Source organism: Gallinula chloropus (assembly GCF_964237585.1).
Source record: "Gallinula chloropus genome assembly, chromosome: 4".
Classification (NCBI taxonomy): domain Eukaryota; kingdom Metazoa; phylum Chordata; class Aves; order Gruiformes; family Rallidae; genus Gallinula; species Gallinula chloropus.
The window spans coordinates 35,077,225-35,102,668 of NC_140088.1; the positions used below are offsets into that span (position 1 = coordinate 35,077,225).

Genomic DNA, 25,444 nt, shown 5'->3' on the forward strand with positions numbered 1-25,444 from the left:
ACAGACGTACTCTTCTGCAACTTCCCCACAGAAATTACTTACTGTTCACCTTAACTTTTAGGTCAAAGCCTTACCGAGATCATGCTCCCAATAATACAGCTGTAAAGTTTGACTATCTCATCTTTGTCCAGCTTCTCATCTGCCATGTGCGTATTGTAGATTAGCCGAAGCTGCATAAAGGTCGCTATTAGGAATTGGTCAATGTGGCCAGACATCGCTTCTGCTTTGTCTTCTTGTCTGAGAACCTCATCAATCTAAGATTTAAAACCAAAACACCAAAGTCAAGTCAACCAAATGTGAACAGTGCAAAGTAACTATAATTTAAGAACTTTCCTATACAAAAGGTCTTACCAGTCCTGACCAATCCATTTACCAAGGCACTTTTATTCTAAGCTTTCACCTGAAATCAGCAGCCACAGACTTTTATCGCTAATCCAAACACAATCAATCCAGGTCTTTTAGAGACTTGCACTCATATCATATCCGCTAATGAACACATGAAATACTACAATATGGATTCTGGAATTAACAGTTGTGAAGACCCACAATATTTTCTGGATAACTACTTTTAAGTAGTTAAATGCACTCTGGAAACATGTAAAAGCCATGAGACGACAATTCTTTGCTAAGGATCTGTAGAACAGATTACATTTAAAAGTTATGTCTCACTAGCTTTTTCAAACTCACAGTACAGATAGTTGACAGAAACAAATAGATAAGCCTTTTTATTTTTGCTTAGTGCTTCTGTGTTAAGACTTTATTCAACATGATCCAAGTGGATCTTCTATTGCTAAAGCGAGTCAGATGGCCCCTGTGCACTTAGTTTTGTCATCAGGGAGATTCTGAGCAGAGTCCATGTCACCCGACATGATTGCTCCACCACAGTGCAACTCATCATCCTCGCAGACATTTAGTACAGTGTGATTAGTTTCTACCTTAATTCCCTTACCTGTGCCAGAGCCTGGATGCTTGTGTTTATATCACCACTGGCTACTTGGGAAATGACAAAGTTGATAGTAGAAGCTGTGTTACTGTGCATGTCATCAAAGTGTGGTGACACAGCACGGATTCTGAACAGTAGGAAAAAACAAGATTTGTTACTCTTTGGAAAGACAGCTCAAGTTTACACTGAATTGCTAGATTTCAAAAACTGTTTAGAGACAGAGCAAAATAATTTCACTTCTCTTGGGCAATACTAAGGGATCATTCTTTTTAACATGTGTGTTGCACTACTTGTGAAGACACTGATGATACACTTACAGACCTGAGATCCCTCTACTACAAATGCTTTGACGTCTCTCTCCAAACCAGCTGACACTATCTTCTTGCATTAAGTCCAAACATAGAAAACTAGCATGGTCAATTCAGCTTTTCAAACAGAGTTTAAGTAGCCCCATTGGTTTTGCTTAGGTATTAAAACTAGACTCACTTGGGCTCAGGAATCAAGACTGGCTCAAAGATGTCATCTAGTTTGTGCTGCACAAGAGCTGGCATCTCGCATCTGACAGTACCGTTGTCATTCTCAATTTCATCAAGATCCAGCTGAAATTCCCGTGGAACTGTATGCGCTGTCTCAGAGTGACTGCCCATGTTGCGGTTTTGGCTACAGAAACCAGGGTAGAGGTGTTTGTTACATACACACACACAAGAGGCAGGACTACTAGCACTAGCATCCACTGGTAGCCCTAAAGCTCTCAGAATAGAATAGTGCAAACTTTGAAGGTCCATTTTTCTTTAAGCCCCCTAATAACTCCCTTTGACTTTCCCCTAGCCGCTAGTAAAACCAGCTCTTGTAGGCCAGAAGAGTAGCTTCTAGTTACCTGACTTCCTAGTTTCTCTTATAACCCACCATGAGACCCCCTGCCATCTGTGACAGGAATGCACTGGTTCATATTCAGAGGTATCTAGCACAGTTTAAAGGAGCACTCATGGAATATGAGTGGCTTTTCAGTTTTGCTATTAAAATGATGGACAGGGTGCATATATACATAGCAACTTCGCAAACTTCTCTGAACCTATGACTCCCCAGCATCTCACGTGACTTGTGCTGCATACCAGCTTTTTCAAGGGAATATTTTAATACACAGCTGTCAACAGATGCTTTTATTCCAAGATAATGAGTGGGTGGCAAGAAATACTGTTTTTAAGCTTTTTGTTTCTGGTACCCATTGCACCAGGCTCTATAACACACACACACGTTCATCCAGTTCTGTGCTGGATGTCTGCACTAACGGGTTAAGAACAGGGTCTACTCAAGTCCAAGCTTAATGTAACACACAGGGAGCTCTCCCAATATTTCTAAAGCCATCTAACGTGGCAGTGTCTGCCTGCAGTCTGACCCATAGTCACCTTGGCAAAAAGCTGTATTTTCTGTTATTTTCTGTTTCGGAGACCTATAAATAACCTAGAACTGGCTACGGCAAACCTGTCACCCTCAAGAAGGGGTAACTAGAATAGAAATTGCAAGATACAAGAGCCTTGCTACCAAGGAGTTAGTGGGCAGTACTTACATCCTATAAGTGCGATACATAATTCTGTCCATGGAGAAGCAGTGAAAAAAGGCACAAGACCATTTAGAAAGATTTCAAGACAGACAAGACAAAAATAAAAAGTTTCAGACATTTTGTTTTATATTATTTAGCTAATTTTCCCAACATGCAAAGGTGATGATACACAAGAACTAAAATAACACTGCCGAACATGATATTAGCACATACACTATGCAGACTAGACAATAATCTAGCTTTACATACTTGAGTTTGGAGGACATGTCCTCAGCTGGTCCCTTCCGCAGCATGCTGGCATTAGCACTGATGTTCTGAGTGCGCTGGGGTTTCTCCTCTGCCTGTCTCACTGGAGCAGCAGACGGCCTCTTGGCTGACCGTTTTATTCTCTCCTCCAGCATGCTCATGTCCTTCTCAGAAAGCTACAACACACAACGCTTTCACTCACTTTGAGTTGCAGTGATTTTTGAAACCTTGATCACCTACAGGAAGTATACCCCTTCGTGCTGCAGACTGAAGTTCTCCCATAGCAAAGGAGCTGTCAATACTACCATCCAGCAGCAGTCCTAACGGGGCCACACTGAACTGCCAGATGCTACTTCAGGAGCTACTTACTCCATACTGACTGATTGTAATCCTGAATACAGCTATTTCTAGCCCACATAATTTCCAAGAAACAAGTAATCTTAAATTCAAACCACTCTACAGTAATGAGTTTAATTGTTGCAAACCCAAACAGAAAAACCCCACCTGCTTTTCTATCTTCCCAACTAAGCACTCCAACAATGTTTTAACACTAGGGATGCTGCAACAGAAGCTAGCGTCCTTCTAACAGTTGACCCATAATAACTAAACCTGAAGCAAGGCAAGCCAATGGAACATTCCCAATTCATACAGTGAAAACAGCATCATATTTAGCTGCATACTTACAGGACTGAGAGCTACCAGTGACTCAGTTTGACCATAAGTAGCTGTGACAACTTTGTGGGAAGTACCCTCCCACAGCCTTAGTGACCAGGAAACCTTCCTGAAAAGCCATAAATTCTGAGACTAGATGGACTGCACTGAAGCTGAGAAAACCATATAGTTAGAAGGGGCTGAATGGTTCAAGTGCTACAGTTCTTTTCCTAACTTTGAAAATCCAAATCCAAATGGACTGTGCAACACTGAGGAGGTGGCAGATTGCACTCTGAGCTATAGTGTAATGGGAATCTAAAATCTTAGTGAAAAATGCTATGTTAATTTGACTTCTAGTTTCTCCAAGAGCCATCTTTCAAGAGAATTCCAAACATTTCAGGAAGTTGAAGAAAAAAGAAAAAAAAGGCAGCCTTGCTTCCCTTCTCATTGCACTCCATAAAATATCCCTCCATTAGCTTACATGCACTATGGCATATAATGCATCAGAAAATTATCTGCATTATCTTATCTATTGTATTCCAATCAGTTTAAGAGCTACTGGAAACATTACTAAGACTACAAACTCAGATAACAAATCAGAAGGAAATGATCTAACAGCGCTTGATTTGGGTTGGAATTCAGTACCTTTAGTCTGTTATGCACAGTAATTGTAGTCAACCTAGTGATCTAGCTTTTCACTGCTGGAGACTGGGAACTGAGTTTTGCCACCTTGAACTTGTACTGCATTTTAGATGGCACAGCTAAGCATGATTTCCAGAGGACAAACCAGTGGCAACACAGAGCAACACAGCACTGATGCAGATGGTAAGCACTAGAGTGCAGTAAGATACACCAAACAAACCAAACTTACCAGACTTTGACTGTGAAGCAGTTGGAGGAGATGGCCATACAAGAGAAGCCAAGAATACCTGATGGAGCCCCAAGAACTAGCCTTTTTTTGGCCATGTTATCCAAACATAGTTAAGAGTCACAGGTGTTACCTACACAGTTGACTATAAAGCAAGCTACCTTTCATAAAATAATTGAATTCCCAAGGTAGAAAGTGTTTTGCTTGTTTCTTCCAAGTTGGCTTTTCATTTGTGCACACTCAAGGTTATATATCCCACAATGAGGAATTAACCAATTAACTTTTAGAGGTTCTATGGCATAGAAAGTTACTTTCAACTTTATAAAATGCTTTTGACACCAACAGCAAGATGTACCATGACCAATCACAAGAAAAACAGTGCTGATTTATTAAAAAAAAAAAATTAAGAGAACCTTATTTCCAGTAACACTCACATTTCCAATCAGCTTGAACACTTGGTCTCCATAAACATTGTAGACAGTCACAATGGTGTTCAGCGCAGCATTGCGCACAGTGTTGTCCCTATCACCGATATGAGTTGCCATTTCTTTTAAGGCTTTCCCTGGAGTTGGCTGGCATACATTCATGCCATATGATTCAACCAGACATCCAAGCTCTTCCAGGCATTCTAAAAGGAAGAAAGTGACACAGGCACATTCCAGTTTAAAGGTGCTGGGAAGAGCACTCTCCTAATTTCTGCGTTGCTTGCACAACCAGAACATTCACTGTAGAGAAACATCAGCCACAATGCATTCACTCCAGTTGATTTATGGGATGGGTAGTAAATGAAAGATTCAGACTGTTTCACACAGATAACATCTAAAAGCTGTCACTCATCCCTGCGCCCTTCAAATATTTCCCTTTTCCCATACACAGCAGTATTACAGTTTTCACATTACCTAGCTGTGAAGCTAAGTTGTGAGCTTGCAATGCTGTGTTCTGTGTCTAGTTTAACTTCCTGGTTATACCAGGATAAGATATTGTCAAGGTTACTAGGGAGTTGTTTGAACTACAACCACCACATCATAAATAATATCTATAGTTGAGACAGATGCAGGGTGTTGAGACTTTCAAAAGAAATGTTTCTATCAGATTAACCAATTCCTTGAGCAGTACTGTCACCGTTTTCCCCAGGACTGTTTTGCTAAGACAATAAACCCACTCAAGGGAGGCTCAATCTTAATGCCAATAGCAGTTAAACAGATTGTATCTTCCAGAGATGTATAAAGACACCAAAAAATAAAAAGATTATACTACTATAAAATCTGAGCCTTTAAACACATAGAAGCACTTGCATACAATGCTGTACATTGGCAAATCTCACATTCCACCAAACATTACTATGCTGGGTTTTTCATGATGGAAACCAAAGCAATTTGAAGTACTTTGCAATTGCTCAGTTCATCATGCCATTTCCCACCTGCACGCTGTTTTGAGTTTTTGGATTTTGTCCCCTCCATAATGAAAGTGAACATCTTGCTGGCTGGATAGATAAGACACATCCTGTTCAGAATAGCACGTACATCCTTGCGGATGACATCTTTTGGTTCTCCTACCTAGTGGAGAAAGGGTGGGGAGGGAAGAAATATTCTTTATTTTAAACAGTCTTACGATACTCTTGATTAATCTAAATCATGTTAAAAAATCAGAATTAGTCTCAATGCAAAAATCCTTTTCTGTAAATGGCTTTTAAAGGCAAATATGCAATATAGAATTGTTTAGGTTGGGAAAGACCCTTAAGGTCATGGAGTCCAGCTGTAAACCTAACACTACAAAGTCCACCACTAAACCACATACCTAAACACCTTATCTACATATCTTTTAAACACCTCTAGGGTTGGTGACTATTTCCCTGGACAGCCTGTTCCAATGCTTAGTAACCCTCCAAATGAAGAAATTTTTCTAAAAATTACTTATATAAACCTCCACTGGCACAATTTGAGGCCATTTTGTTGTCCTATCACTTGTTACTTAGAAGAGACCAACACCTTGCTACAACTTCCTTTCAGGTAGCCATAGGCAGCAGAAAGGTCTCAACTGAGCCTCCTTTTCCTCCAGGTTAAACCACCCAAATTTCCCTCAGCTGTTCTTCATACAACTTGCTCTCTAGACCCTTCATCAGCCTCATTGCTCTTCTTTGGTCATGCTCTAGCACCCCAATGTCCGTCTTGTAGTGAGCGAGCAGAACTGCACAGAATAATCTAGCTGTGGTCAACACCAGTGCTGAGTACTGCATCCTAGCTGTTGGCCTCCTTGGCCACCCGGGCACACTGCTGGCTCATATACAGCCAGCTGTCAAACAACATCCCCAGGTCCTTTTCCACAAGGCAGCTTTCCAGCCACTCTTTCCCAGGGCTGTAGCATTGCAGTGAGTGGTTGAGACCCACAGGTAGGACCCAGCACTCAGCCTTGCTGAGCCTTGTACAACGTGCCTGTCCAGATCCCTCCATAGAGCCTTCCTACTCTCAAGCATATCATCTATCAGTTTGCAAACTTACTGAGGGTGTACTCAATCAATTTGTCCAGATGACTGACAAAGAAATGAAAAGAGAACCAGCCCCAGTACTGAGCCCTGATGACCACCACTTGTAACTGGCCACCCACTGGATTTAAGTGAATCCACAATATATTTGGAATTAACATATTACAGTGATGGTATCCTGCTATATTCCTCATGAGAAGTAAGGCTAGTTCTGTAAAATGAACTGTACCTTTAGGATAAGATATGGTATGAAAGAGGAAGCTTCATTTTCTGTAAGGTGATACTCTTCTTCACTCAGCAAATTGAAAAGCAATTTAAGGTATTCGAGTGCTTTCATCAAAACACTTGTGTTGGTATCAAAGAACCGCAGGGTGAGCCATTTTAAGATCAGATCCAGGCAGCTAATGACTCCATCTTTTTCAGTCTCCAAGTGCTTGAAGTAAGGAAAAAACCCACAAAGAAAAAGTTGTGCAAAATGAAACACATTGTCCAAGAGAAGAGCAGAGAATAAAGAAAAGCTATGCCTGATAAGACTGTCTACCCTTATTGATTGATTCCTAGAATCGTAAGTACTCGCTTTTAATTACACAGCTTTCTGAAGTTCTAAGAGAAGTTTCCAGTGAGCAAATTATCCCTTCTCCAAAAAAACATTAATACTAACACCATAGCTCCTCTGAAAGGTATTTCTCTATATAGATCTCAAGGTTTTAACTTCACAAAAAAATGACCCATCAGAAAAAATGACTCAAAGAACTACCATTTGATTTTAATTCAAACAGAATCTTTCACAGCAGAGTAATTCTATATATCATCTACCACCACAGATCCAGACTCACCTCAATCATAACAGCCAGTGCTTTGTTGTGGTGCTGAAAGTCTGCATGAAACATCTCATCTTGCAGCCACTTGGCCACACAAGTGGACATCTGAGTTTTCAGCTGCTCAATATATTCATCACGGGGAGTAGTAAAATTCCACTTTAACACCTGTAAAAGGCAGCATTTGGAACTCAAAGCAAGAAATAACTTTCTACTTGAAAGAATCTGCAAATTGCATCCCTTTCAGAATCTGTTTTCAAACTCTTCTGCTTATCAACAAGTAATGAGAAAATTCAGTGGGGTTTGCTCATCTTGGCAAAAATGTTATACGGAGTAGATGTCTTTTGGACATTATGTCACTTATCACCTCAAGTGGTTGCTTTTAAGCTACAGATACACTTACTTAATAGCAAGTTAAAAACAACATGCATATTTGAAGTAATAAAATTTCCCTTAAAAAAAAGACAAGCTTGATCAGCGGGGCTGTTCAAAATTAGTATATTAAAGCATTTACAATGTATCCTAGAACTGAAGTAAGCTGACTGCCTTCAGCTTGACTTGATACTTCACAACTGAAGACCATCTCTTGGAAGTTGTAAAAAGACCTTTGGCTTTTTTTTTTTTTGACTGTATAAATGAAGAAAATTTAAAAATCAGAACAGAAATATCAAAATAAAACCAGATACTGGCTGGTGAAAGTCACCTGAAGAACTAGATAATCAGGCCAAGGCACAAGCACTTTCATGCCGTAGAATGTTTAATTCTAAATTGAAAGTTAAAGCTACATGTTGAAATAAAAAAAAAAAAAAAAAAAAAAAAAATCACACTTTCAGAACTTGTGAATACATTGAGATTTTTCTCACCTTTAGACCCTTTTCATCTTTCATTCTCTGTTCTTTCCCATTTGGGACTATGATAAAAATAGGACCTGATTTATCATCATCCTCCTTCAAATTCGGTTTGCTTTGCACTTTCTTCCCCTGTACACCCTGAAAAAAAGCAAGGTATTAACAGGCAACAGATGACACGCATATGCCTCAGTCCCAGCAGTTGCAAGCATTAAGATGCCAGCCAGCCTCATGCTGCCCATGTGTACAAGAGCCAGAGAGAAACTGGAGGAAGAATGCTGATTAGAATTTTAAAAGTATGTGCTCTGCTGCTGTGGAAGCAACACCCGTGACAGCGTGAACAGTAGTACCCTGTGAAATAACACAACGCTCTCAAACAGTGTGCTAGTCACCCACACACATCCCTAAAACCCGATGTGGTACCTGTTTGACAGATTTGCTTTTTGACAGACCGGTACTGCCTTTGCTGAGGCTTGTGTTAGCTTTGGACAGGCTGGTATTGCCCTTGGACAAACTGCTATTAACATCTGACTGCTGTAAATAAGCCACAGAAAAGGCTTTGTTGTTAGACAGTTATTTACTCTTAAGAGTTACCATTCTGAACCTTTTAATGCACTCAGAACAGAGGGATTAACTCTAGCATCAGAGTTTTGACATCAAATTAGGCAAATCTAAACATCCTTCAAGGTTTGTTTTGTTCATTCCGGCCATGAATCTGGACCCACAAACGTTCCTGTTACAGCACAACTTTAGACAATGGAGGCAGTGAGTCTGTAGAACAATTTAAGGTTTTAGTGATACACATAGAACAAACTGTAAAGTTAACAGCAAAAAAATGATGGTAACAAAACAGAAAAACCTAACCGTGAATTCACATGTAGTCAGCTGAAAGGACTGCTATGTATATAACACAAGTTCCTTCCCTTTTTGCACTTGTGACTCAGAACATTTTATTTGTACTGTAAAGGAGAGATGAATTTCTTTTGATACGTGGATTCAAAGTGACTGTTCAAAGTGTAACATTGGAACTGCAGCAGTAAGAATGAATTTCCCAACAGCATGAGATTGGAGATGCTGAGCACATTTAGAACATGGCCAGAGCTGCTCACAGGAGTACATTTTACACAACACAAGCTTTAAGAATTATAGGTAATGACAAAAGTAGTGGTTAAGTGAACACTTGTCACTTCAGAACAAGGATAAAGATTCTCAGTAAAAGCTTTCCCTAAAACAAGGGTTATACACTTCTACCTAGAACCCATCAACTTTATCGTGCTGATCTTACACAGAAAGAAATAAACGTACCTTAGCTTTAGAGGAACCTCCTCCTGCTTTGGCTTTTTTGGGATCAGGCTTGGATTCCATGGTATTGGACCCTGAATCTTCAGCAAGTGCTGGAGAAAAAAATAGACCCATTTCAAACTATCAACATGCCCATTTTAGGTCCACACAGTTTTCCATTCTTTGGACAGAAGGAAAACTGTTCATGGATACAATATGTTTAATCACACAGAGGTGCAAGGATTTTAGACACATAAAAAGTTCCTTAAGCTCCATGTTATCATACAAAGTTTGCCTAATTAAAATCACAATATGCCATCAAATCTCATTATCAAAAGAATTTAAAAGTGTACCCCCAGATACACTGCAGGGTAACGTCTAGAGCTGTAGTTACACACAGCTTGAAGAAGCAAGCTAGATCCAGAGGGGTAAGGGAGGAGTGCTTCTTCAAACCACTTGTCCTCTAGTCCTATTACCCTCCCTTTTGTGTCAGCACAAGCATTCTGGTAGCCCCACAGTGAACTACATTGGGGAAACAGTCCAGACAAAAATTCAGGTGAAAACATTTTAGAATGTGTAACGTTGAAGTCGTATTAAGAAAAAAACAAACCCAAACACCCAAACCGCCAATAACCCACTAGTCCACAGGTTTTAGCTTCAATACCAAGCATGTATTTTCAAAGAGCAACTGACAGATGGTTCTGTGTTAAATGAAAAACCCTCCTACACTGGAAGTTGAGTCAACTACAAGGGAGAGACCAGAACTGCAGACAGAACTCACTAGAACAGAGAGCCATTTGTAACCCTACCTATGCTGAACTCCTCCTAAGCTCATTTCTTCCTCTGTTTTGTCAGAAAGCTTCAAAACCCACCCTTTTCTCAGTCACTTCCCATAATGTAAGAGAGGTTACCTGATGAAGGTTGGAATTTGGCTGGAGCTGCTCCCCCTCCCACTCTGGAAGATGCTTTAGCAGGAGGAGCTGGTTTGGCTGGCATGTTGGCTTTGGCTTTCTCAAGCATGGCCAGTACTTGGTCTTTGGAAGTTGGCTAGGGAACAGAAGAGGGTGGGGCGGAGCAGTGATAAATTGGGAAAAATTAGCAATACTGATTACCAGTACATGCTGCAAGCAAGGAAAACAGTAGTAGTTTGAAAAGAGCTACTATCCATTTAGCATATTCCAGGACATTTATCTTAAAAACATTTTCAGGCATTTAAGACACCTTTCCATTAAGTTTCTTCTGCAAGACCTACAGGAAACATGAACCAGCAATTTGTTCTAGGTGAGCAGTCCTGACATTGAGTGCCCTAACAGTCATTTGGCACTCAAAGGTCCATGTCATAATCCAAATCGCTAGAAGCCTTCTGAAAGCATGCATTCAAAGGCATACAGCTGGACACTAACTGGTATGGAAGCTGCCTGCAGGTAGATTCATTTGTTCTGCTTTTCATCTGAAAAGACATCAAGCTCCTAAATAAGCCTGTGAGTGCTGTAGTCTTTCAGAAGCAGAGAGAAAGCTCTAATCCAGCATCTCCTGATACTATTTTCAGTCCCCCTGAAACATTCAATCCAGACAAGTTTACATGACTCAAGACAGTATATCATGAGATTGTGGAGTGTGACTTGTTAATATCCACTCGTTAAAGATCACATTATCTAATTGTAGTGACAAATACCTTCAGCTTGCCAGTGGCTTTTGCCATCTTCTCAAAACCAAGATGCATCATAAAGAATGGCAGGGCATCCTGTGCCTTCTTACGCACATCCCCGTTTCGATCTTCAAGGCAGGAGTACAGGTGAGGCACACAAAAGAGTAGGTCAGAAGGAACAGAACGAAGGGTAGGCAGCTTCTCAGCCAGCCAACCAAGCAGCTGAAAATTTTAAAATAAATGTTTTTGAAGAAGCAGTTACAGTGCTCTGTCAGGCCACAAGAGTCAGAATGGTCATCCCTCCATATGAAAATACCCCATCCAAACCTTTGTTCAGACAAATATTCTGAATAAATATCACCTTTCATGTCAATCTTCATTTTTTTTAATTGCTAAGTGCAGTATGTTAATATGCACCTATCCTAAAACTTAAGATACCAGGCTTTAAGACTGTACAGGCTGTTTCTTCCTTTTGAAAGTAACGGAATTTCAGCTCAAACACACTAATGCCTCCTCTTCGGTTCTGGTCTTCATAACCACGTGTTCAACTAGAGAGAACAAACTAGCTCTTAAAACATTGATCAAATCTTTTGTTTTGGAGGTACTGAAATCTGAATGACAGATTATCACTCAGGAAGAAAGCTTGTTATTAGCTTTTTGAGGTTTAACAATTTTACATTGGGATGAAGACACAGCTACTTGTTTACTCATATAACCACAGCATTGTGCCATCTCAGTATGCACAGATAAACATAGTCCACAGCAAGTAATGTTTTGACTAGACACACATATAGAAAAGTTCACTTAACAGAAGCCAACCTCTTGTCGTAGGAAAGGATTTTCCTTTTTGAGCTCCTCAGACAGGTCTTCCCCTTCCAACCACTCTTTCATGCCAGTTTGTTCAGCCCAGGCATTCACGGTTGCTAGAGCAGCAGCACGAACGTTATTCTGTAGCAAAAAGAAGAGTTAAGAAGAATGATCCTAAGGACAGGTCAGAAGATTACAACAGAAGAGGCAACACATTCATCCTTCCCATGGAAGCAAAGAGCTTCCACATTCACTCGCTTTAAAATCTCTTTTTTTCTTCACTGCTTGAGAAGTCGTAAGATTCAGAAGAATTTAGTTTTAGTGATGGTATCAGCTGCGGAAGTCACCAGATCAGACACTATACCCCATCTACCATAATTAAAGAAAAAAGTTTATTAAAAAAGAGGGACAAATGGAATCTTTAAGAGCACTTTGTACCTACTACCATTCATTTATGAGAATTTGGTGGGGTTTCCTAATTCTCAAACAAGCTAAAGAATAAGGTTAGTGATTTATCCAATGCTTAAAATAGACCTAGCACATTCTTAAATCAAGGCAAGTGGGTTATGGAGCCTGTTATTAGGGCATTCTTATTTAGGACACACAGGAGCAAAAGGCAAATCAGGAATAGGGAAGCCCTCTAACTCCTACCAATTTTTAGCTTCAGCATTTGCTTCCCCCCCCCCCCGCCAAGCACAACTTAGAACAGGACCCTTTTTTGAAGCAGCTATGTGAAGTTACGAGAAGTCAGAATATTTAACAGCCATGGTTCTTCATAATGTTACCAGTATAGACATGACTCCAGACATATGACCCCTCTCCCTGTAGGCTGAATTTCTGAGGCAAGCTGATAATGTAACAGGCTAATTTAGCTTTAGTTTAGACCAATTTTAAATGCAAAGGTAATATTCAGTATCTAAACAAGAAGTGAGCACCCCTGTAAATGACATTCTTTTCCTCAATGAGATTTAAGGCTGGACAAGTCACTTACTCCAGCCAAACAGAACCTCATCAGCCTCTCTTGATAGGGCCTTGGTTCCCCATCATCGAAACTTAGTTTGCCTTCACTCATGCAACAAGCTGTTGATTTTTCTCAACTGTCAGTGGGCACACCATTAACATTTCAGAGTACAGCCCCAAAAGGATCCTCCTTATCGTCAAAAACTCTAGCAACTGGGTATACTACAAGATGTACCCAGGTTGTTAAAAAATCTACTACTGTAACACTATTTGAATGGGTATACAGTCATATCAGCACCATAGAGTTTACAAGTAACACTGGTATTATGCATTTTAGTGAAAGTACAAGTCAATCACAGTTGGTCTTATTGTCAAAACATGTACCTGGAACTGAAAGGAGCTTGCTTTTTCCTCACAGTAATTGGTGGTTGAAAGAATCATCCAATTTATTCACACAAAGCCTCAGTTCTTTTAGATTTAATGAGAAAATTTGAACCGCAAGTTTTTATTTAGCTCTAGGACCAGTCCTATTCCTTCCACTGCCTGGGACAGGTAGATCTAGTTTCTGCTCTATTTCTCTCTCACATTCAGAGAAGACATCTGAAGAACACCACCTCTTGATATTTGCATGTGACTTTGCGCACAAGATACTGGCATCTTCCCAAGCTGCTTTCCCGCACTTCAAACAGGTCTTTCCCATGGCCCTAGCTTTGATTGTGACATAGCATCTTGACAAGCTTGACACTGACATTTCACAAACGTCAGTGTGAGCTGTGAGTGTCCTGTTTCTACCTATGGTTCAAAGGTCTCCTTCACAGTGACACAAATGCAACAACGTGCACTGGAATTCACACTGATTATGATAAAAGAACCGAAGTTCTACAAGCGATTTGACCACACAAACCTGATGAGCGTCTATGGAAGTGTATTTTCAGGATCAGAAGTCACCCCACTTCATTTAAAAGCTGAATTATGACACTGACCAGGTTTATTTATAAGCAGGAGGATCCATCTCAGGAAGAACATATACTCAGACACACATTCATATTTGCATGGTTAGTTGTCATTTAGGCATGAACCTTCTACAAAAGCTTTAACTACCACCTGCCTCTCAAAACAGCAACAGTTATTCTAAGGCATAGCTCAGATAGTGAGGGGCAAAAAAGAACAAGATCTCAGTGAGTGTCCTACCTTACTGTCTCCTAGGACAGTGATGACTGGAATGCCCAAGTTTTTCACATGCTGTTTGATGTTGGGGCCCATTGCTGTTGCTAGCTGCTGAAGAATGCTCAGTGTTTGTTGTACCTGCACATAAACAAAAAGACTTTGAACAAAATACTGCTGCAGCCACACGAGCAAAACTCCAAGTTATACAAGAAAAGTAACTCTACTGTACACAGACACTGCCCGCTCAATAATACCTATTCCAGACTTCAAAATTCACCAGAGAATACAGAAGTATTTCTTATCTACTTTCACCTACTTCTCTTTTGTCACAACCAGAGCAGTTATTCAGTTTAAGATTTTTTGTTTGTTTACATCTACCTGTACTTTGAAGGTAGTTTTCCCTTTTTTGAAGATTATTTTTTCCTAAGTACAAGCAAAACCAAAAGCAAATATTTTAAAAATACACATTATTTAGAAATACACAGTTGACTGTTTTCCAACTGTTGATTTCATGTCATTGTAACAGACTGAATAATAAGCAAGGTTCAGGAATCATATTTTGTCTTAAGTTCTAAGCTGGAAACAGCTGAAACAGGATTTTGAATAACATACCAATATCTTATTGGAGTCATTGAGACGACTCTTCAAAGCAGCTGGAAGTTCTCCTATGTTTGGCTGTATGAACTTAGCATCATTAATTATGCTTGTCACTTCATCCAGACCCTCCTTTCTGATCTTCCAGTTTTTGTCCCCAATCTTGGACACTAATTCAGCTGTGATCTTATCACTGTAAGGTAAAAAAAAAAAAAAAAAAAAAAGGGAAGGTGAACCACCAGTTGTCTTAGTTCCATGTCTTTTTGCATGCGAGTGCTTCACCACCACAGATTTCTGCTTTAAAAACAGATGTTGTTTATAAGCACAAAGTTTTGAACTGCAGTGGAAGTATGTCTTCCAGTTGTGAAATCCAAACCTACCCAATATCTGTTCTCGGCAAGAGATCCACAACATCATTCCCAACCTCCTCCTGTTCCTCTTCCTCACCATCGTCCCCACCTCCTGCACTGTGCCTGGAAATGCCACGTGTTGGGGCTGGTGCTGTCTGCCCTTGCATCTGTGTGTAACACAAAAGATAAACAGCCATTTTACATTTTTTTCTTCATTTGACATTAAAAATGAAACACTTGCAGCATACAAATGCGCTGTCTGGGGGAGACAGACTTTAAAACATCACGCTATTGAAACAAAACCACAAACTTTCGAAGTTCATAATGCAAAAAGTGACTACTGATGAGTTGGACATAATGAGTTTGCAGCTACTTCAAGGTGTCTGGTTCACCTACAAAAACCACAAGTCACACCATGATATTGCTACATACTCCAGCAACTGAAGTTCCCGAACAGTTTTAACGATGCCTGTTAGTAAGAGGGGTAACACGTCCTACCTTCTCAAATTCCGCATCTATCTGGGAGAGAAGGGCTGGCTTCTCATCCTCAAAAAACATTCGCAAGGGAGGTCCCACATAAAGATACATGACTCCCAGCAAGGTAATGGCAGAAGTCCTCACAGCCTAACAGAAAGGAGATAAAAAGCCACTCAGTCTTCAAATTAAGAACTGATAACAATTCAGGATTAAAACCCTAAGTTTACTCACTGGGTTAGTTGCAGCAAGAGCTGTTTTGACATTACTGATGAAAGCTTTGACATTCAGTCTGTGGAGAAAAGAAAGATATTTCTCATAAAAAAAGAGGTAACAGGATGCATCACCAAAAAACCCAAACAAAAAAAAAAAATCAAAGCAAAACCCCAGCCAAAACAACCCCAACCCAAAAATAACCACAAACAAAAACCCCCACCCTGAACAACACCACACACCACAATATACTAAAGAAAAAAAAACCCCAAAACATAAAGCACACCGAGAAGTGATTCAAGCAGCTAATTTACAAGCAGAAGATATATTTGATATCACTTACATCACCACCAGTACAGTGCAGTTAATAAGTATCTAAATAGCTACTTGAAGATACCAGTTTGGAGAACACTCTACTAGGAAAATACTTGATATCAAGAATGCTATTACTACAGCTGGTAAATTTCTCAAACTGTATCATCCATATAACAGTGAGACTGAAATCCTGGTGGATGACTCTAGAATCGTTTCATTTTAAGCACCTGATAAATGGCTGTACAGTAAAGGGAAGGGGCTTGGGTTTTTTTGGTTGGTACTCTGTCTCAGCATAAAGTTCAAAATTAAATTTACAAAAGGAAAAAAAGGAAAATTTAGCTTATGAAATATTCTATACCACCACTGAATTCAAAGGAAGAGAAAAAAAGGCAATCACGGAAGCTTCCTTTGTGCTGCCTCAGACAGCCTGCTGATAATACTTCTTCAGTAAATTCCCCCGAAAATACATGAGTTTAGTTTTCAGATTTAATCAACATCATTATCCATTTAATAGCTGGGAAAAAGTTAGACAGGCAAAGCAACCGCCTGAGTGGCCAAAAAATTAATATTTGAAGTCTTCGCTGCTTAGAAATGTTGTTCTCAGGAATAAGCTGTGTTACATGTGCTTGACCACATTCAGTTAAGAGACCGGTGATTAATAATTAAGGAATGCTATCCCTGGTTCTGGTGGAGAATCCATTTCTTACCCTCAACAGTGCCAGATGCAATAATGGCTGGATTGTTGGCTAAAACTTTACCCTGTCAGCCACCTCAAAACCTCTCCCAAGCAGAGCGATAAGCGTGCCAGTACGAACCCTTCTGTAGGCTGTTAGGCTTTGTTTTTAACTACACAATATAGCAATCCACCTGGGTGCAGGTGGATCCCAGTAGAATGGAAACAAGAGAGATGGAATACCACAGCTCCTTGCCCAGCCCTCTGCTATTAGTACAAAGTTTAAGAAAAATGCTCTTCAGAGAAGTGAGTGATGAATAAAGCATCTTCCAGTGTAATGATACCCAACTTCATTAGCAGTGTCAGATACTTTACTTACACATTCAGAGCTAGCAGATGATCTGACAGAGCTAGCACCAAAGTTCAAGGAACAAGAGCTCAGATACACTTGCAGCCACCCTCTGCACATCAATTTGTCAGAGAATAACTGATTCTTAGTCCTAGGTTGGAAACATTTTCATTCAAGTTTCTCTTAATTTACTTAAAAGACATACCCAGAGAAGCCAAACTCTTTAATTGCATTTGAAAGCCAGTTCAAAGTTTCTGACTGGTTTTTAGGGTTCTTCTGAGAGAAAGCCGTAGCCACAACCTGCAACAGAAGAGAGTTAAGTGTGAATTTTCACTGGTACACTAGGTGACACCACTAGTACAGGACTGAAGTCACCTTCAAAAAACACGTGGAACTGCAAATAAGCAGAAACAGCTGGGTGTAACATGCAGGAAAAGTTGGTTGTGTCACTGTAACAGAATATGATCGCAACTGATGTGAACCAGACGTTCCCGAGTACTTAAAGGCAGCCAGAGTCACTTTTGTTATGGATGTTACCTGCTTTGACAGTATTTCAGCAAAATACTAATTTACTACACATTATTTGATCTTTTGGAGAAACTTGTATTTAACTTTTGCCTTGGGTGGTATCTTGAGAGCAACAAATCACTTTCAGGCAACAGAGAAAAATATCAGACATTTTGGATTTAGTCCTCCGGCTAAAAGGACACCCCACATACTATTCCTGATTTTATTTACTGGATGAATACCTTTGCTGCTCACTCACCTGCTCAGCAGTCCATGGCAGCTGACAGGCCTCTGCTATTGCTGTCATGGCTTCTTTTGCATTACTCCCACATTTCACATCACCAACCTTGTCTACAAGCCCATCCAGCACAACCTGGGCTGAAGTTTTGGAGAAGTTTCCTTTCTGTGCAATCAATGCAACTATATGCAGTTTCATCTGCATCACCTGGAACAGCCATACAGGCATGCATGTTAGTCATGTATTGTAGGGTTTCTTTTATTTTACCTATTTACAGGTATATAACAAAACAATTATATGTATTTGTGTGTAAACACAAATGTACACATACACTTGAATATATTGTGTTTACAAAAACTTTTTGTGTATGCAAATACATATTTTACATATACAGCTGTGTGATTGTACACACATACCTATGTTTATACATGTGTGTATAATAACACTGAGCAGCTCTAATCTACTTTTAGAACTTGTATATACACACACATGCTTTCACACACCTGCACACACGAATACACATACATCCAGATATTTTCAGTGTTGTCTCTAGGTGTCAACCATCAGCAAAAAAGTCTAATTTCAGAGATTATATTCTTATTGACTACAGGCGCAGCTATTGTCATGTTGCTGGGACTCATCCATTGACATACGCACACCTACAGCCTTTCAGTTGGAAACACAGCTCATTAAGTAGTAAAAATGTACTGTTAGAGGATAATGTATTACCTGAAAATTCGTTTCCTTCCAACCAGGTTTCTTGGCCAGCATTCTTACCAGAGCTTGGCAAGGCATTTCACTTCTCTCCATAAGCTCAACAGCCTAAAGGGTAAATGTGAAAGTAGACAGCAGGTCACAAGTGATACAAAACCAATCAGAAGTTAGCAATCAGAAGTTAGCTCAAATGTCCTGCAAATATTTCCTTAATACTGAACTAAGGTGGAGAACATCTCAGCATAAGAATTTACCTGAAGAACCTTACTAACCAAACCAAATTTTACAAGGAGCCCATTTGGCAGGTACTGAACCAACATAGAAACTACAGCACTAAGACTGCCATAGGTTTTACGTTCTTCAGTAACTGTCCTTACATCCACTACTGGTCATTCCAGCCCAGGGAATTTTGCACTTACAAAACAAACAAAAAAACCCCCAAAACCAAAACAAAACTACCTACCACCATAACCCTTCCCAAACCCAACCAATCCCAGGGTCTCTTCTATTTTGTTAAATGAAGTATACTGGGCCTTTTTCCCACTGAAATGAGGACTGCACAGTAGAGATTAAGCCTGAATGTAATCTAAATTCCCATTTTTACTTGTTATCAGTCTTATGCATTCCACTGGAACTGAAACATCTTTACATTTGAGTAAAGCTGCCTTCTGCAGCAGCACTTCAATTCAGCCAGTCACTGTTTCATAATTTAAGTTTGTCACCTTTACCACTAAAACATTTAAGACTCAGTTACAACTGTAGCAGCGCAGTGGTATGAGCAATTTGTACATCTACAAGTTGATGCCTTTTTCAATGGGAACTCTCAAAGGTCTTATGACACACACCATGGAAAAAAGCCAGGCTTCTCATTTGAGTGACACATGATGCTTCTTTTGTTTGTGACTACATGAAGTACTCCCCACCAGCTGTGAAGACTGCTGGCATTGTATAAGGCTTCAAACACCAGCTATGTGCCAATTAAAATTTTAGTATTACATCAATTGCTCCCTAACGTGCAATCAGAAGGGACTTCCCTGCAACTGGTTTTGCACAGTCATTGCAAAAAACTGTTTTGTTTAAAGCTGTTTATCTTTGAGATTAAGCTTTAGAATTGCTTAGTGTTTGAGAAAGACCTCGATGCATCCTCAATCCACACACAACTATTTTTTGGCAAAAGCATATCTATATTAAAGTAAAAGGCTTACTCTACGACTGTTATGGAATAAGAGCCAGTTGAAACCATATAAGGCACCTGTCTTTTGCAAGTATTGTTGACTCCATATGAAGTGCTGACATATCACTACTATTGGTCTAGAGTTACCAGGACTAAAAGCTGAAGAAATTTCTTTCCTCCTCTGCCTCTCTTAGCAACCACTACAAATTTACCTTCTGAAACTCCTCCATGCAGGCAAGCCTCTCTTTCCAGTTACCACTGTCCAACTGCTGGATACAAGAAGCCGGAAGGACAGCAGCAGCTTTCTCTTCACATACTTCTATCTGCAAACAGATCAGAAACAAGTTAACACCCCACTGTACCCCTTGGAGGAGGGCAGCAGCCTTAAGGACAAATAATACACTGGAATGACCCTTGCACTGTGGTGCCTTTACAAGATATGAAAAGTCTTCTGTTGTAGGTTGAAAGACCTTGCATGGATTATACATTAAGGGCTTTAGTGATTTAGGAAGCTGCTAAATTGTACTGCAACAGAAGAGTAATTCATGAGAAGTATGCAATACAATATGCAATCAAAAATAATCCTGAGTACCATTATCTACTTACAGAGGTAAGCTCAGGTTCGCAAGCTGATTTTGTATGAGGTCTGAACAAGCATTCACAGCACTGCATCAGTGGTTGCTAAGGGTAGATGGGAGAAGTCATCTCTACTGCACCCATTTTAGCAAAGTCAAGAATTGAAGTTATTTAGTATATGAAAAGTGATAAAAGCTTCCTTTGTTTCACTGGTGCATTACCTTCAGGAGTTGTATGCTCATTTTCTACTCTATAACTACCAATGTAAATCAGATACATAATGGAAAGTATTTGTTCTTAGTGATACTGTAGAGATAAGGGCAGGTCAAAAAACTGGCAGATACATCTAGCAAAACTTTAATAGCTTTTTGTTACTGTTTGACCTACAGGTATCTTCTTGGTAGGCAACTGGGTAAACAAAGTTAGGTAGATGCTCAATTAACATGCAAAATTCAAGAATTTTCTTGACGTATAACTTTATACTAAGAGCACAGAATGAACTTGCATTAGTTTAATTACTACTGTATTCTACTTCAGATATCACTGTAAATTCCAGCATACTGTTTTCTCAGGCTTTCAATACAAGACACCTTCAGCAAATTATCCACCTTAATTACATATAAAGAAAGTAGTCACAGTGTTACTTTTTTCACCTGTTCCTAATTCAGGGATAACATGATACACCCTATTACATTAGCATAGCTTATTGGTTACTGTCTTACATGCCCTGGTACCGACAGCAGCCTAAAGAACAGGTGTATTTACCAGGATATATTCAACAGCAATTTTGTCAGTAATGAATTCCATTTATTTAAGCATATTGCTTTCCCTTACCCTAACAACAAACTCCAACTTGAGTGAAAATTTTGTTATAGGTGAACTGACTAACCAAAACTACTGATTAACCAAAGCTCCTTATAGAGAGGACTTTATTTCATGGAATAGCAGAATACTCACAGAGAGCTCCGATTCAAGCATTTCTTTGGTCTCGGGACCCTTCTTGCCTTTAGCCCCAGCACCTCCCGCACCTGCAGCTGCCGCTGGCTTGCCTTTCTTGGGTGGGCCCCCAGACTAGAAAAGGAATAGACAAATAACCAAGATCAAACAGGTCTCTCCTTCACTAGATACCAAATACACTTCTACAGTCTAATGTCAAAACCCACAACTCTCTCTAGTACGGTAACAGCTGCAGGCAAAAAACAATTGTCTGTTACAGCTTATTTACTTCATACGTTGCTTCCACGCTACCAGGATCTATAAAACACGTACAGCAACAGGGACACACAAGCCAGTGAAAGCTGAAAAGGGAAAGACAATTATGTCTTTGTGAAGGTTCCGTATATTATCCTATGGACACTGATTAGATACTAAACTTGCAATTGGTGTCTCTTCTCCAGGTTACCAGAGTATCAATAGGGTTTTTTTTTAAAAAACAAAATCCATCGTACTACTCACTTCCAGGTTTCCCACCTGGAAAAAATAGCAAGTTCTTGCACAGACCATCTACGGGGCTACTTAGGTAAGTTTTTAAAACTCAAATAATAACTTTTTTGCAATACAGGCTAATGGTTCAAGTTATTTATGGCAACAAACTAAAAACAACACTGAAGATAATACTGTACACTTAAGTAAGTTAGCTAGTTAGAAGAGACATTGACTTCAGCCAAATATTACTGCATCATTTTATATACATATTGTTACAACACCTGAGGCGCCTCTGAAAGCCTCCAGCAGTATATCACTTTCAACATCAAAACCTAATATTAAAGACATAAGTTACATGACAGTATATCACCCTCAGCAAGTACCCGATGATACAAAGCTGGGAGGAGTGGCTGACATGCAGAACACTGCGCTGCCATCCAGAGAGACCTGGACAGGCTGGAGAGCTGGGCAGGGAGAAACCAGATGAGATTCAACAAAAGCAAGTGTAGAGTCTTGCACCTGGGAAGGAATAACCGTCTGTATCAGTACAGGCTGGGGGGTGACCTGCTGGAGAAGAGCTCTGTGGAAAAGGACCTGGGGGTCCTAGTAGATGACAGGTTGGCCATGAGCCAGCAGTATGCCCTGGAGGCTAAGAGAGCCAATGGGATCCTGGGGTGCATCAGGAGGAGTGTGGCCAGCAGGTCAAAGGAGGTGATCCTCCCCCTCTACTCTGCCCTGGTCAGGCCCCACCTGGAGTATTGTGTCCAGTTCTGGGCTCCCTGGTATAAAAAGGACAGGGATCTCCTGGAGAGAGTCCAGAGAAGGGCTGCAAAGATGATTAAGGGCCCAGAGCATCTCCCCTATAAGAAAAGGCTGAGTGAGCTGGGGCTGTTCAGCAAAGAGAAAAGAAGACTAAGGGGGAACTAATTAATGTTTATAAATATTTTAAGTACGGGATGCAGGGGGAAATGGCCAGCCCCTTTTCAGTGGTCTGTGGGGACAGGACAAGGGGCAATGGCTGCAAGTTGGAGCACAGGAAGTTCCGCACCAACATGCGGAAGAACTATTTCACAGTGAGGGTGACAGAGCCCTGGGACAGGCTGCCCAGGGAGGTGGTGGAGTCTCCATCTCTGGAGATACTCAAGACCTGTCTGGACGCCTGTCTGTGCAATATGTGCTAGGGAGCTGCTTTGGCAGGGGAGTTGGACCCGATGATCTCTCGAGGTCCCTTCCAACCCCTATGATTCTATGAAAAAAAAAAAACCCTCTCAGGAAGTGCAAGATTCTTTTTGGTTTTGGGCTCACCTACTCTCACACAACAATAATGATTCCTCAGCAGGAGGAGACATTTAATAGGCCACTTTTAATCTTCAAAAAGTAAATATTTGATGCAGTCACAGACAAGTCTGTCAGTCTCCTGGCAGTCTCTTACCTTTGCAACTGGTGCTTTTTTCAGTGGTCCTGGTTTGGTTGATGCATCTTTTGTTTCTTTATCTCCACCAGCCCCTGAAAGAGCAGGGGTCTTTCCAGCAACAGGCTTGCCTTCTTTTTTCTCAGGACCTCCTCCTGCTTTTTTACCATAAACCAGTTCTACCTTCTCAGCACATTCTTTAATCTGACAAGCCATTAAAAAGGGAGAAAAAACATAGAAAAAGAGAAAAAAAAATGAAAAAGCTTTTAGCAACCACAATTTGATGTACAGCATCCCTTCCATGGCAGTGGCTCAAACTTGTCTTAGTCAAAGAGCTGAAGTTGTTTAATTGACAAAATTCTGTTACCCCATGTTCCTTACAGTAGTGATGTGAAAGAGTCAATGGTGTCAGCCATCCCTGTATTGCTAAAATAATTTTCCTAGTTCAAAATGTAGTGCATTTATACACACAGAAAGCATTGAAGCTCCCCTGCCCACACTTACAGATGCTCTGAAGGCTAATTCTTAATGCCTTAAATAAAATAATCTTTCAGTCAAATGTGTGAGCTTTTGCAAGGGCATGAAAGCTTTGTTGTTGGAAAGTAAATTTTAATACAAATCCTGTGTGGTAATACAGAACTAGACCATGTCATTGTGATATAAAACCCTAAACCTGGCTTCAAACAGAGAAAGTGTTCAAAGACCAAACAAAACCACAAAAAACCACCCCAAACCTCCCAAGCCACCTCATAGATAATAGCCCTGAAGTCAGATACTTGACTGTCCTGGTTTTGGACATTGACATAAGAATGAACATGTTAACATCGTAACACAATTTAGACAGTGGGAGTCAAATAAAAGATGCTTGATAATCTATCTAGCAAAACCCAGAGATGTCCAAATTCTCTGCAACACCAGTAACTTAAGTAAAAAAAAAAAAAAAATGACAAAGTGTGTGATGAATGCCATTAGCTAAAACATTAGCTAAGTCTTCGTTAGCCTAAGATGTATATTGAATGATAAACAGAGAATGTTTTACAACATCTATGTTAACAAACTCACCCGATCAAGCTTTAGTTTGTCTACATCGGCTAGAAAAGGGTTCACAGCTTTCTCTCCTGCCACTTTCAAGGCAGTGCCTAATGCTTCAAACCCAGCATCTCTTACTTCAGGAGCAGAATCATTGATATGCTGCAGAGAAAGACAACTTCTATCATATGACTTGCAGATCATATCTACACAGATTCAAATCTTCTGTAGAAGTCCCTCCCCCTTTTTGAAAATCTGCATCTACTAGAGAACAATACTTAACACACTACAGCAGAAAAGAAGAGGCTGGTTTTCATTTCTGTTCTCCTATCTACTGATCAAGTCTCTGCTTCCTCAAACATAGCCATCTTCCTACCTTTGACTATTGCCAACAGGGTGGTGGCTACTGCAACACCACAAAAATTCAGGAGCTTGAAGTTCTGCAACTCTGTTGAAAGCTTTGGTTTTTAAGCCAAGAATATTCTTCATAACAGGGAAAGGGCTATTTTGCAATGAAAAAATTGCAACATTGTTTACAGTGATTAATGTTCTAGTGGAAGTGCAGTAACTGCAGTATACAAACCAATGATGGTTCTGTTATTCGTGGTAAATGATACGCAGCGTTCCAAGAAAACCTTGCTAGAGGTGTCTGCAAGAAGCACAGGGCACAGTGCCCAGAAGTTCAGCAGTTGCAAATCACTGTCTTACTCTATTACGAATTTGGTGAGTCTTCAGCTTCAGAGAAACTAAGTAGAAGGAGATTGAACTGTTCCCATGACTTGACAGCCATCTTCAAGCCTGTATCAGTCAAAACTGACTCTGATGGCTACAAAGCCACACGAAAACTCTTTCACCCCTGCACTACCAGAAGGGTCTTTCTCCAAAGACAATCCAATGCTTCACAACCACAGCCCCGGAGCCAATGCCGCAGAAGTGTGAACTCCTCCTGCTTTACCTTGAGAAGTGCAGCACAGAAAGGCTTTAACAGGCTTTTTGGCAGAGTAGAAGGTGTGCAGTGACGGAAACTTCTTGCAATGAAAAGGGATGTTTGTTGCTTAATTGTTGGGTTCTTGTTGTCCATCACTGCCAACACATCTTCACTTATGTTCTGCAATGTGGTCT

General features: G+C 40.2%; 1 protein-coding gene across 2 annotated transcripts in view; it reads right to left on the reverse strand.

The window, feature by feature from the left end:
- The window catches only part of CKAP5 (cytoskeleton associated protein 5), a gene marked incomplete at its 5' end in the record, with an annotated part of 41,400 nt that overhangs the window by 7,407 nt on the left and 8,549 nt on the right, over nt 1-25,444 (reverse strand). The window contains 26 exons of one of the 2 annotated variants that reach the window (XM_084262823.1): nt 75-254; nt 950-1,070; nt 1,430-1,603; nt 2,754-2,926; nt 4,704-4,897; nt 5,690-5,825; nt 6,981-7,184; nt 7,588-7,737; nt 8,433-8,558; nt 9,723-9,811; nt 10,610-10,745; nt 11,374-11,568; nt 12,166-12,294; nt 14,305-14,418; nt 14,893-15,067; nt 15,255-15,391; nt 15,723-15,848; nt 15,933-15,990; nt 17,454-17,548; nt 18,015-18,200; nt 18,723-18,815; nt 20,094-20,204; nt 21,415-21,528; nt 23,315-23,497; nt 24,356-24,484; nt 25,278-25,442. In XM_084262823.1, coding sequence (XP_084118949.1) covers nt 75-254; nt 950-1,070; nt 1,430-1,603; nt 2,754-2,926; nt 4,704-4,897; nt 5,690-5,825; nt 6,981-7,184; nt 7,588-7,737; nt 8,433-8,558; nt 9,723-9,811; nt 10,610-10,745; nt 11,374-11,568; nt 12,166-12,294; nt 14,305-14,418; nt 14,893-15,067; nt 15,255-15,391; nt 15,723-15,848; nt 15,933-15,990; nt 17,454-17,548; nt 18,015-18,200; nt 18,723-18,815; nt 20,094-20,204; nt 21,415-21,528; nt 23,315-23,497; nt 24,356-24,484; nt 25,278-25,442 — 3,693 coding nt within the window. The remainder of the gene's footprint in view (nt 1-74; nt 255-949; nt 1,071-1,429; nt 1,604-2,753; nt 2,927-4,703; nt 4,898-5,689; nt 5,826-6,980; nt 7,185-7,587; nt 7,738-8,432; nt 8,559-9,722; nt 9,812-10,609; nt 10,746-11,373; nt 11,569-12,165; nt 12,295-14,304; nt 14,419-14,892; nt 15,068-15,254; nt 15,392-15,722; nt 15,849-15,932; nt 15,991-17,453; nt 17,549-18,014; nt 18,201-18,722; nt 18,816-20,093; nt 20,205-21,414; nt 21,529-23,314; nt 23,498-24,355; nt 24,485-25,277; nt 25,443-25,444) is intronic. The other variant, XM_084262824.1, reaches the window with a different exon arrangement.